Genomic DNA, 13,083 nt, shown 5'->3' with positions numbered 1-13,083 from the left:
GTGAACGAAACTCCACCGCTTACTTGTAAATGTAAAACGAACAAGAGTGACCTGGCTGCAAAGAATGGGAATATAAGAATAATACAACGTATTTGAACACTCGTAATATTTTTATTTCGAGTTATCAAAAATTGAGATTTTATGGCTTGCTTACAGTTTCACTATGTCCCGCTAACTTACACATTTACTTGTAATATCAATGCACTGTATCAAGAAAAGCTTCGCTACTTTGCTTTTCTCCGTTATTTTGATGGTGATTCTTCACATAATATTTAACCACATGATTGCGCCCCCAGAACTACATACATAAACAGAATCATACAATGGGAGCCGAACAATATGATATATAGCTTCAGAAAACATTTCATTGTCTAAGCAAATTGTTTGATCTTCCTTCTATTCACAATAAAAAGTCGATGAGTCAGAGTGTAAATACAAGAGGTTTCGATATTTTTCAGATCGCATGAAAAGCTCACATATACGCATTCATTCAGCAGAATTACAAACAAGAACAAGAGAGTAGCAAATTTACAGGGTGTAGTTAACTTACTTTCTGGGCAGGATATTAATATTTAATCAATTAGTGAGCATAGCAGCCTTCGATAACATTGATAATAAACTGGGATATTTAAAAGTCCTTGTAACTCTTTTGGCCCGATATCTGAACGTCCAAATTTTTTAGCATTTTTCTCAACTGGGCAGGCAATATACTCAGCATGAAGTAGAACAAAATTGTGTGGTTGTCAACTATACCAATTTAACCATATATTAATATACATATAGGTAAAAAGCTAGTAATAATAACTACAGTGTCCGCTGGCGTAAAGAAACATCAATAAATTAAAGTCATGTCGGAATTCTCGAATCTCCGGGTAAGAATATTTTTTCCTTTTATTCCCTTCAGCAAAAATCTCTTCAATTTTATAGCACACAAAAGAAATTAAAATTTTAAAGCAGTGAGATCTGTTCACACAGTTTTATAAAAAAGTAAAATTAATGTGTTGAACCTTTGGGATATTTAGATTACTATTAATATTCATTACAGTATGGCGTTCCAGTTGAATATTCACCCTCAAAATAACGACATTTGCTATTAATATTTTACAATCTTTATAATGACACAATCTAAATCTGGCATGACACTATTTTATGACAAAATCTAGAAACTGTAACTATTTTATTATTATTATTCAGGGTGATATTTATCAATCCAGCAACGGCAATACGGTAGGTTATTTCATAAAAATATAATTTAAAAGTTATGTATTAGATTTATGTGAGCGTGTAATGTTAATGTTTCTTACGTGGTGACATATATTAGTAAATAAGACACTTACGTTTTTCTTATCTCGTAATTGCGTGGTGTATCGTTATAGAGCTATAACTTCGGTATGGTTTTCTGTTGAAAGAGAACCCATTGTTATAGAGTTCGATACAAGAGAGAACCTATTGTTAAAATTTGAAATCTGATCTATTACTACAGAGACTGTTCTATATATATACATACATTCTTTCATTTATTTTTTTATTTGTTGACAGAAAATGTTCGGTGAAGTGGTATGTATGAGCTAAATGTTTTTTATTTATTTTTTGTTTGTTTAAACTCGTTTTTCGCAAGTACACTATAGTCGTTATAGCAACTTTACCTATTCAATAAGAAATTGTTCATAGTACGATAAAAGCCCTATAAAAAATCTACTAAAATTTCTATCCTTGTTAATTAACATTTTACCAATTGGTGTTGTACAGGTCTCTGAAGAAAAGATTCGTTTTGTTGCATAAAAGGTACTGACTTTTACTTGTGTATTTGTCATTGGGGATATTTTAATTTTGTATTTGAAGCTTCATGTATATATAGCTTAATATAATATATTTGCAGGATATTGGGAATGGCGTGAAAGTGGACGTTTCGGCAGTAAGTCTTTGATAAATTTATCTTAGTCATGCAAACTTGACCTATCCTTGATTTATGTTTGTATAGTCTATTGTGCGAGAAAATGCCATTCAATTGCCAGATTGAGGAAGTAATTCACGCGCAATTTCGCATTTGTTAATTAAAATACAGACGCAAAATAAAAGGACTGTTTTGGACATTGGAAATAAACGTTCAAGCTGGAGTCACGATGGTTCGCTAGGTTGTGATACGGGTACCGACCAAATTACAGATTTTGATCTTAGTCTCAAATTAATATTTTCGTATGTACCTGAGCCATTCACTGCCTTTGTTGTGCGTTGTGTGAGTAGTTGATATGTCGCAAATAAAAATTGTTCTTAAAAATGCAAAGACGAATATACAAATTTTTTCAGGCAGCTTCAATCACAGATAATCCGAGTGCCGAGTTTAAGATAGGAGTTAATATTCCTATTTAAACCAAACCGATGCAATTGAAGAGATTCTTTTATGTATTCAATATATGGGTAAAAATAAGAAAATATCGTATTTTAGTAATAAATTGTTCTTGATAGTATTGGTGCTTGTAGATAATATATAATTTATTTATCATGTTTTGTATATACTTCTTTTTTTGTTAGCCAAGCCTAAAATACCACAATGAGTAAAGTTTGATTGTTATTTTGTAATTAACTGCTACAATTAAGTCAACACATTTCAATTATGATGGTAAATTTCACTTCAAAAGAAAAATCCAGTTTTTTCAGCTTGGACTCCATTTTACCTTGGACCTTCGGATGCAAAAATACAGTTGTTTGTAAAGTTGAATATGCAATTTTTGTTTCAATAATAGCAATTACTTGACGGCTTCAGTTAATAAAATATGTAACCTAAATTTGTCGCCCCTAATATGTGCTGATAGGTTTAAGTAGACTATAGGTTTGGCTCATCTATAACTTTGCGACTGGTGTTTATTCGGCTGGAATATTGGACTGCCGTACCCAGTATATTGACGGAGGCCGTTGACAATTTGTCAGAGAATGACTTTGTGCTATTTTTTTGGTTAAATTGTAAATGGGCATGTGTAATCGATAAATCTTTTATTTTTTTCATATATACAAATTATCGTGAGGTAAAACAAAGCGTTTCGGTTAAAAAGAAATTTTTCGTCGAAGCAAAAAAAGATAGTTAATTCACAGTTTTATTCCAAAATGGTAACATCAAATAGGTAATCCGTATAAAGTTGATAAATTGAAGACGAAAATACTTAAAGATCTATGCAATGCATTTACATGTAAAGTAATGATGTTTATGCTGAGACGTTAATTGTAATTAGTAACATAATTTCAGCACTATTCCCTAATAAATATAATTTTAAAAAATTAACGATATTCCAGTTTATATATACAAAACTATCTTTGCATGATAAAACAGTTCAAAAATTAATATTTTACAAGATAAAATCCCCCAAAAAAACACATTAAAATATACTTCAACAACGTTAACAATGAAATTCGTATGTAAATTTCTCTGTTACCTAGATAAACAAGGGTTCGTCAACATTGTTAGAATGTAATTTTGAATTAGACTCTTTGTCTTAACCTATTTTGTTTAAAAAATTATAACCAGTTTCCAACAAAAATCAAACATTATTTTGAAACTTCAAAATATAGATACAGATATATTAGGAAAAGATTCAATAAAACTTTGCTAACTGAACCTACAAATTTTAAAAAAGAAGCTATTTTCAGTCTATCAAAGCTAAAAGTAACTGTCTGTAGGTTGACGTCGTTTCATCTTCAATAAATTGTTTCAGAGTAACTCCATAAGTTTTTAGAAAGACATCTTTGATTTCTGGCATATCGACCTGAAATGATATTTATATATATATATATATAGGAGTATAAATATATCGGATGGCAGTAAACTGAAACGAGGAAAAATGCTCAAATAAATGAACGCGAAAATCAAATGACTAATTTCCGTATAGAGGTAACCTACACGACTTACACAAGAATCTGTTATCTAAACATTCAAATGTTTCAAATCAAAATAACAAACAAGTTCCACCAAGGTTTACGTCGGGCCCTAGAGGAAATCTTCTTTTTTTCAAAATGGAGGACTACCCTTATGAAGAGCCACGTGGTGGCGCAATATACGCCACGAACTTTGGAGCACATTAGCATTCAAAAAAATTAAAAAGTAGAGTATTAGCCTTCTAGCGTCATTTTTAAGTACTGAACATTCGGAACCGACTTATCCAATAGTTGCGAACAAAAAGGAGCAAAAAAGAACAACAATTTCCTAAAGCGATCCATGGGTTGGTGTCCATGTACTCAGTAACACAGTAAGTATAGATATAAAAATATAATTACGAGGATTACCTCGCAACGTGTGACTACGATACGAACAAGCATATCCATATTGTGTCCTTCACCAATCATAGACTCGTACAGACGTTGCGCAAAATACGTTGCAGGCGACCGAGTAATTGACGCGATTGCTTTTAGACTGTCCTGCAAATGCCCTTTAAATTCTTTTTCGATAACTTTCTCAATAGATTTTCCATTTTGCTGCAATAAAAATTCATTTTGTGAATATAATATTTTTCATGTTCAAAAATAAATTTCAGCGTTTATTCACCAAAACTTCAATCTGTTCAATACTTACAATTTCATATGCATCAAAGACATCAAGCAAGTGGAAATAGCTGGAATAGCAGAAAAGATGGATAAAAACGGATTTTTTTGATTTCTTTTCGAGAGCTTTCGATAAATCTTCGGCATCTTGTTTTGCTCTTTCGGTAGATGGAACAGCATTCTGCATTCTGGAAGGCTGTTTTAAATAAAAATACCTAGTTAATGAGGGAATTGAAATGTAGATAATCCACGATATTAAAAAAAATCCATGAGTGGCTTTATTACACGTCTAACCTCGGCCTTTTGTCTGTTACTAATAAGGATTGGTATAAAAATAGTTGACCCATTTTATTGGTCAAGATGTAGGGATATGATAACGGCTTCCGGTAACTGCTTTGCCTAGTCCACTGGTTCTCAGCCAATGGGCCATGACACAATACTGAGCCACAGAAACACTTTCAAGTGGGCCACAGACATATTAAAAATTGCTAGAGTTGTTGATAAATTTAGTTAAATTTGATAGTAGTAGCAATGAATGATGATGCTGTTTTTTTGTTAGGGTGGTAATTTTCTCCTAAAATATTATTACAGTCTATTTTTTCCGGATTTTCTTTTTGTTTTCTTGTAGTTTTTCCTAGCATGAAGGAGGAAATTTTCCCCAGAATTTTTGCGCAACAAAAACGGGCCACAAAGAAAGGAAGGTTGAGAACCACTGGCCTAGTCAATAAGTCCAGGAAATTCGAACTTACGGCTCACTCGGGTAATCAGCTATGAAGGCCATGGATAAATAATATGGACGACACATTTCCATGCATTAATTATTACGCTAACCAAACGCCAATCAATATGAAACATTGCAGTTGACGATATAATAGAAAGTTAAAATTAAACTTTGCAATTAACACGTATGGTATTTTAAAAATACTATATGTGCTGTATTTAAAATTAAATTAAATATTGAGTGGCTTTACAGTATGTATTCCCACAATACTAATGCATGTAAATATAGATATATTTCAAAGGAATCTACTGGTATTTCTGTTTATCTAGATTTTGTGTTGCAACGTTTTACGATTTACATACCAGTGCGAGTTTTGTAATCACTGCCCGGAAATATCCAGTTGTTTTTCTTCCCAAATCACTTTCAAGTTCGTGATTGTATTTATCAAAGTAAATTTCTTTCAACGTTTGAATTTCACGGTTTGTGCGGGTGAGAAATATTTCCAATAATGTCTACAAATGAATAATAATTTATATATCAGTGAAGCTACCTTGTTTTTGATAATTAGGGAAATCTAGACTGATCCAATACATAACAATATATAAGTGAATGTGTGATTTAATTCAATAAAATTCAATAAACCTTTTCGTCTGTACCAGAGGTGTGTAAGGCGCTTCTAACGGTCTGTGCATCATATTCTCTGGGTGACATGAACAAAGCAATCATCAATCGGGGAAAGCCGAACCTTCGATCGCGTCTGAGTTTGGCTACAATACTCTGTAACGTGAAGATATTTAATCAATATTCATTCAACCTTACATTACGTACGTGTTACATGGAGACAGATCAAACTACGTACTGCAGGTTTTAGTGAATCTATGTCCTCCATATCACCAATAGCGTGTAATAAAATGATTAGACGAAAGCAGAATTTTAAACTTGGTAAATGTTTTTAGTGAAGATATTTTGATAACGCTATGGTTAACGTACTCCCCAGTGAGTTATTTATATGCGTGGAATCTAAAAAGAAAATGTCAATGTATTCATGCCACACCTACTACACGCCTGTTTATTTTGACGTGATCATAAGGGATCGCATTGGTAATTAGTTCTTCTGCTATATTAGACAGTCGATGGGTTGTAAACTGTAATCATATTTTTATACATTGACGTTTTTTTTTATCCGCATTCCGATATAATTTGAGATCTTCAATGTAGTTTTTGTGAAATATGGTTGAAATTTCAATTTTATACTGCGCTTTAAAAAAATGGGCGACTTGTTTTATTAAAGGATTAAACGAAGCCATACCTCCCCGTTCATGTCTTCATATTCTGTGACAATCGCCTGTCGTTGCGCCACGGTTCTTGACGTTACCAATGATATAACAACATCTTCATTACCTTCTGCAAAAGGAACGTATTCTGCTCATACATGTGTTTTATATCTAATGAGTGTATGAATTGAAAAATGACTTGATTAACTTTACATTTACGGTTCAATTTACAATGCCACTGCCCAAATTTTTATGTCAATTTTGATCGTCGTAACACCTGCATATAACAAATACATCCGCATGTACTTCTTAGCTCAGAATTTGCATTTCTACATTTTTTCATAAAAAAAGGTAGTTTTTTTTAACAAAAATTATTGTTGATAATTAGTTGGTGTGAAAATATAACATATACCTTAGAGAGAGATTCTTAGAAAGAAAATTTCAATATGTAGTTGTTGAATGACGTTCAGATCAAAAACAAAATTGAAGCATGTTTTTTTTTTTGTTTATAATTCCTATTTATAAAACAGGATATTTGAATTTTCCAACTTAGCCTATACGGCGACCTAATTTGAACAAAATCTCTTTGGGACAAATTAACAAAAATAAAACAATTTTTTTTTAGGTTGAAACAAACTTCAGTAGCATCCTAATTACTTACTATCTGGACTGAGATGAGTTAATAAAGCATCAAGATCTCTCTCTGCGTTAAAATTGCTGTCTCCTTTTGAAGAAACTTCAGAATGCATCCCAGGATTATTGTTGCTATATAATGATGATGACATTTCGGTCAAAGTTGAATGTAGAAACAAAAATTTAAACGTAGAAACGAAGACGGATGAGTATTTGTATCGTCTTCACAGTTTTTGACAGCTGTGTTCAATTTTACGTTCTCTATAGATTGATTAAGATTCTGTTTATTTAAACATAACCATATTAATTTTTTATGACATTTAAAAATGTTTGATAAAATTCCTTCACTTTTCAAGATTTGTATCTCCCAATAAATACAATTCTACAAAATTATTTTACATATCATTTATTACTTTATTGTTACCGGTATGCTATGCAATAGTAAAAATGAATGCAACTGAAAGATCAATATCAGAAGAATTGCGTACGGAAAAATGGATTCAGACTCAAACCTGAAATCAATTTGAATGAATAAAAAAACTTAAAAAGTACAGTTAAGTTGTCAAAATCCATTTGACAGCTTCTTCAAGTACACGCGTCTAACATATTTAGCTACGGACTATAATAAAAAAAACGAAAATAAAACACAATTAATGCTCTCAAAAATAACACTTTAATATTTGCAACTGAACAGTCTGACTAATTTATCTTGTATATAATTGTGTTGGCAGATATCACGTTGATATTTGCCCCTTATAGTTCATATATGTACAATATAATAACTTAGCAAAAATGTGATTGATTATTGGATCACAATAATGGTTTCATTCTGTCAAACAAATATAATGATGGATGAAAACGTGCACCACAGCACGATATATGAAGCATACTTGTATACAAATTTGCAAAATCGTATTAAATTCATTGTATTTTTATGCCACAGACTATAATGAGCGACAGAAAATTGCAGCTGTGCTGCCTTGTATAAGATATATATACAACGTCAATCGTTAGATACAAGTGCAAGTGTACTGTGTACATAAACATCACCTTCCAAATACGCATGCTAATTAGAAAACAATAATGTGCTGCAACAAGCTTCTGGAACTTCGCAATTATGCAAATTTAAGTCCACTTGTGAACGCCAGGGATAAGAAAGATCACTTGTAAGTCCTGTACACGTTTACGGCACTATATATATACGTGAAATTAGTTTGGCGATTGAACAGCCTATTCGTCATCTATATGCAATGATATCTCCATAGCTCAAAGTAAAGTCTAACTAATATATTAACGCATTTTCTGATTCAATATTCTTCTCGCATGGGGCATCAATACAACGTCAAATGAATCGCATTGCTTGATCGTTCTGGGCTGTCCTATATAATTAGTGGGTGCAAATAAAGTTTGTTTTTGTCAGTCTATTGGCGATGATCCCAATTCTTTCCATTGTTTCCCAATTCTATACTTGTAAAGTGCTTTACTTCTACAAATAATTTTAAACAGCTGTTAGCCTGGGAACACACATAATATTTTATTGACAGCGCAGGTGTCAAATAAAATATCTGCGGGAATAGGCCGTTTACCTCTCCAATATATAACAATCGCTCTAACATAAATTAAATAGGAAATTTTCCTCGAATAACATATGCCATTTACGCGACTCGTAACAATCAATGTTTGTTATATTCTGGAAATTTCTCTAAATCGTGTTGGGTGATATTAGTAGAAATTTATTATAGAGTGTCCAACTGCGTCATTGTCGTTCCGAAAATTACGTTTCGGCCTCTTCAAACTCCGACTACTGCAGACTGTAATTAACCAAATGACAATTCATGTTAACCAATAAATCAAAGTTTTCCATGGAAGCGTTTGCATAATTTAATCATTTCAAAACCCGTGAGAATTTTGCAAATCTTGTGAAACTTAGTTCCTTATTTAGTATTAAGAACGACCTTTACTTTAATTAAAAAAATTCTCCACAAGAAATCCGTTGTAGGATTTATCTCTGATTTCTACTTTCGACTGAACCTTGTAGCACAGATCGCATACACTCTGGTAAAGATATTGAATGATAGTGGAACAATTGTGCTCTTTTAAACTTTATATAGGGGTTATTAGGGTATACTTTGAAGCAGGGATGTGCAACATTTTTGTCGGTGGGCCACATGACCAACTTCAGACATCTAGCTAGGCCACACAAGAAATTTAGATTTTGCAGAGTAGCAAACTGCTTTAAATTCTAGAAAGTTGGTGACTGGTAAGTGGGAAGTGACCAACAATCACAATGAGGGACTATTACATCACAATATAATTTTGTAAACAAGCGCCATAAAAGCCTGCAGCAACGAAATACGTTAGCGACAACCAGAGCGTCGCGAAAAGAGCAAAAAAAATTAAAAATTACGTATTCTCACCCACCACCAGTGGTATACTTTTAAACATGAACTGTGGGATTAGGAGTTTATGCTTGATGGGGAAAAATCTGAGTGTTGACAAGGGACACACTAAACGGCTTGGCGGACCGTATTGTGGCCCGCGGGCCGTCTGTTGCACACACCTGTACTAACTGTTGGTTGGGGGAGGAATGTTAGCTATGTATTATTGGGTTTGGTTCAAGTTCACAACTTACCAAGAAATTGTTTTCGCTCATAACGCTGTGGTGTACTAATAATTTATGAGCCGTAATGCCGCTGATAATAAATGAAAGATCAAATAGCTGTTTAAATCAATACTCAATATCTAGATCTGCATTGATTAGATAGGCCATATTTATGCAGATGTTCCAATATGATGACGGCATGCAAGAATGATTCCACCATTATAAATTTTCAATGATAAAGTTGTTATATAACTTTTTTTTTCTGGTTTTTAAGGTTAAAAAAAAGTGCACCAGTAATATTGAGAATTATAATTTTACACGAAAATATCAATATTATATATACTAACTATCTTTTTGAAGGAATATCGCATAAAAGTTTAACATTTTTGATTGTAAACTCGAACAGAATGATTTGCCTACTTTTAGATTCTGTGATTTGGATAATTCAAACATAATCTGGTAATTTGATCAAAATAAACGTTTCGGTCAATCAACTTTGTTTTGTGTTTTCGTTGTTTCTGTACCCTATTTTCAGTGTTCACTGATGGAACAAAACATTAAGAAATTGAATGAAAATACGGAAATATTTTCCCACTTTTTCTTTGTCTGTGACTGAAAATCAACTTGATTATTAACAGCACACCCATAGACTTTTATACACCATAAGGTAAAATACGGAAGTCCACATTGCCCAAAGAAAATGGCAGTTGGCATTGAAAATGACGTTCATTTGCTTAATTCATTTCCTTTTCGAGACGAAGCTAAAAGTCTTCGATGAATGTTTATCCAAGCTAACATGAAAATTCACTTTTGAAAATCGTTTGCTTCCACAGTATTTAGTCTAAAATAAATCAATTGTACATCAATTGGTGTTTATGGAAGGCTGGAATAAACAGCCAAAAGAGTATATATATTGACCACAACAAATGATCATGTCATATTAAAATGGCTCTCATTTCAATCAAATTGGAAAAATCTTTTCTTTTCATGAAACTCTTCATTTTTATTTAAATTCGTGTTGTGAAATGATACTTTTGTTTTGGAGAATTTCATCAAGTTAGTTGAAGTTTGTGACCGTGTTCTTTGAAGAAAACTGCTATTACAATATAAATAATAAATGAGTGGTAGAAACTCTTAGTATTTCAGTGTATAATTTTGTTACATGGTTTTCACTTCTTAGGCAGTTTGCCGATTCACAATAAAAATTGCCGATTGTAAAGAGACTGCAATGAAGTGGGATGCACGCAACTTCAAGAGGTATAAATATTGAGAAGTCAAATAATATTCTGTTTTTGTAACAATAAGTATCTTTCACCCTCGTCGTACATAGAGCTGTAAGGAGAATCAGGCATTGGCTTGGATTCTTCATGTCTTTTCATTCCTAATTTTAGGAATAAAAACAAGTATTGAGTTTTCAATTTGAGCTTAGTTTGACAAAAGTGGGCTACATCAAAACGGGGCCCATATTTCCAAAATTAAGCAGGTTGAGCCTTGAATTAGTGAAAAGTATCAAATTAATATTTGAGGTTATTTGTCTGGTTGTATGCAATATTTGAAGAAATAACCGTTGTGTATTTGTATTGCAGGTGGTTAGTAATCATTCCCGGATATTTTGTTACGGCAAATTTTATCAGCCCTACTCCGCTTTCAATTGTTTTATGAATAGGATAATGAATAAAACTAAATTATTCAAACTTTAGCGCCAACTTGTGGATGAAGAACCGCATATGATACTTTCACAAATAAAAAATTCTACATTGCGGAACTTATGTTAAATAATGAAAAATAGGGTCCCACGCAACTCCTACTCCAATCTGAGTTTTTTATTTTTTATTTTATATCGTTATTCGTAGAAATATATGGTATTTTTAATATCAAATATGTAATACTTTAATACTAATTCCTTACAACTTTAAAATGTGTATGTGCAAAATGCTGAACACTGTACCTTTTTTTCTATGATATTTTATTTTCAGATGTATTGATTTTAGGAATTTGAGTAGTTATCACTAACAAAAATGAAGATGTACATCTAACAAAAACTGCGCAATAAATATCTTTAATCTGATATCTGTACGTTTTTGGACATACGCTGTTATTGTAACCCAAAAGTATCGAATTTGAATGACGAACGGTATTAATCACATCATGCTGGTGATTTATCTTCTGACACGCAGACGCGAATTCCATACGTTTTATGTAAAATGACTTTTTAGATCAATGAAGCATTTATAATACAAAAATTCTTGAATGACTGGTGTATATTATCATTTCATTCCGAAACATTGTGTCAAGTTTACTATTACGCCAAAGCGCCATAAGGAGAAAATAGTATATTGGCAGTGATGTTATTACGAAAATAGAATAATTCAAAACATTAAATATATATAAATATTATGGAATTTTGTTTGGCAATATCAGCTATATGGCTAGTTTTGCTTAATTCAATCATTGACATCATACACGATTTGCATTCTATGACTCAATTATATCATAGTTGGATAAAAGTCAACTTAGAGATGACGCAAACCATTTCATTTTTAGGAACATTACTGATATTTGGAATTCGTCAAAACAGAGGATCTTATGGTAAAAAAAATATAACATGATAAAAAATAAAAATGACACGATTGATGCATCGACACATTCTTCGTAATTATAGGCATCTAGCAAATTAAATCGAATATATTTATTCAATGTAATAGGCATGTTCTGGTGAATCAATACTTACAAATAATCATCAATCATTCTCGTCATAATCAGAGTCTAATAAAAAACTAAACTGCCTATCATTCTATTGATATATGCTTGTTTCGAAGTATTTGTTTTCATATTTAAGTGCGCAAATATCCTATTCGTATGTTAAACTACCCAGAACGTGTTTTAAAATCGATTATTTTATGCATAACTTCGCAAGGTATGTTCAAATTGGCTTACACGACCTGCCAATAATTCGTAACATTCGAAGAGAAAAAATTCACATTTCTGGCGTACGTGTTGCAATTGATTGATATTTCAGACGAACGCATTCATGTAAGTTTCTAATTTGTTTTCTAGTACCATCGATTATTTTGGTCCGCGTAGATTGATCGCGACATTTCAGGGTTTTTTCTTGTTCGAGTAAGGAACAAGAGTATTGCGTCAATATCAACAGTTTTATTCAGATGGGAGTTAGTGATTCAAGGGGTAATAAGAAATTATTTGAGACAGCTCGATTGAGATTCAAATTGTGAGATGCATAAAACCAATACTAAAATATATGAAGTATTTTATATAGATTCGTGTTTTTTAAAATTATTTTTACTGTACTTCAAAAATGACTC

General features: G+C 32.1%; 1 protein-coding gene and 1 long non-coding RNA gene across 2 annotated transcripts; one reads left to right on the top strand and one right to left on the bottom strand.

Moving 5' to 3' along the window:
• The first annotated feature begins 516 nt into the window (after positions 1-516).
• On the top strand, positions 517-2,683 carry LOC144428205 (uncharacterized). Its single transcript, XR_013478206.1, has 6 exons — positions 517-872; positions 1,195-1,227; positions 1,540-1,557; positions 1,750-1,785; positions 1,880-1,915; positions 2,308-2,683. It is a non-coding gene; the product is annotated as an uncharacterized LOC144428205 (long non-coding RNA).
• A 353-nt stretch (positions 2,684-3,036) lies between these two features.
• LOC120337656 (annexin A4-like) lies at positions 3,037-8,657 on the bottom strand. The gene is made up of 7 exons (XM_039405515.2): positions 7,187-8,657; positions 6,561-6,655; positions 5,894-6,028; positions 5,614-5,763; positions 4,562-4,726; positions 4,276-4,464; positions 3,037-3,758 (listed from the first exon to the last, which is right to left on the bottom strand). The coding sequence occupies exons 1-7, from the start codon at positions 7,308-7,310 to the stop codon at positions 3,639-3,641; spliced, it is 978 nt and encodes a 325-aa protein (XP_039261449.2). The 5' UTR covers positions 7,311-8,657; the 3' UTR covers positions 3,037-3,638.
• Between the last annotated feature and the right edge of the window lie 4,426 nt (positions 8,658-13,083).

The sequence above is a fragment of the Styela clava genome, chromosome 10 (genome assembly GCF_964204865.1).
Source record: "Styela clava chromosome 10, kaStyClav1.hap1.2, whole genome shotgun sequence".
Classification (NCBI taxonomy): Eukaryota; Metazoa; Chordata; class Ascidiacea; order Stolidobranchia; family Styelidae; genus Styela; species Styela clava.
Note: the sequence above shows the minus strand (reverse complement) of the source record. Positions and strands in the feature narration are given on the sequence as shown.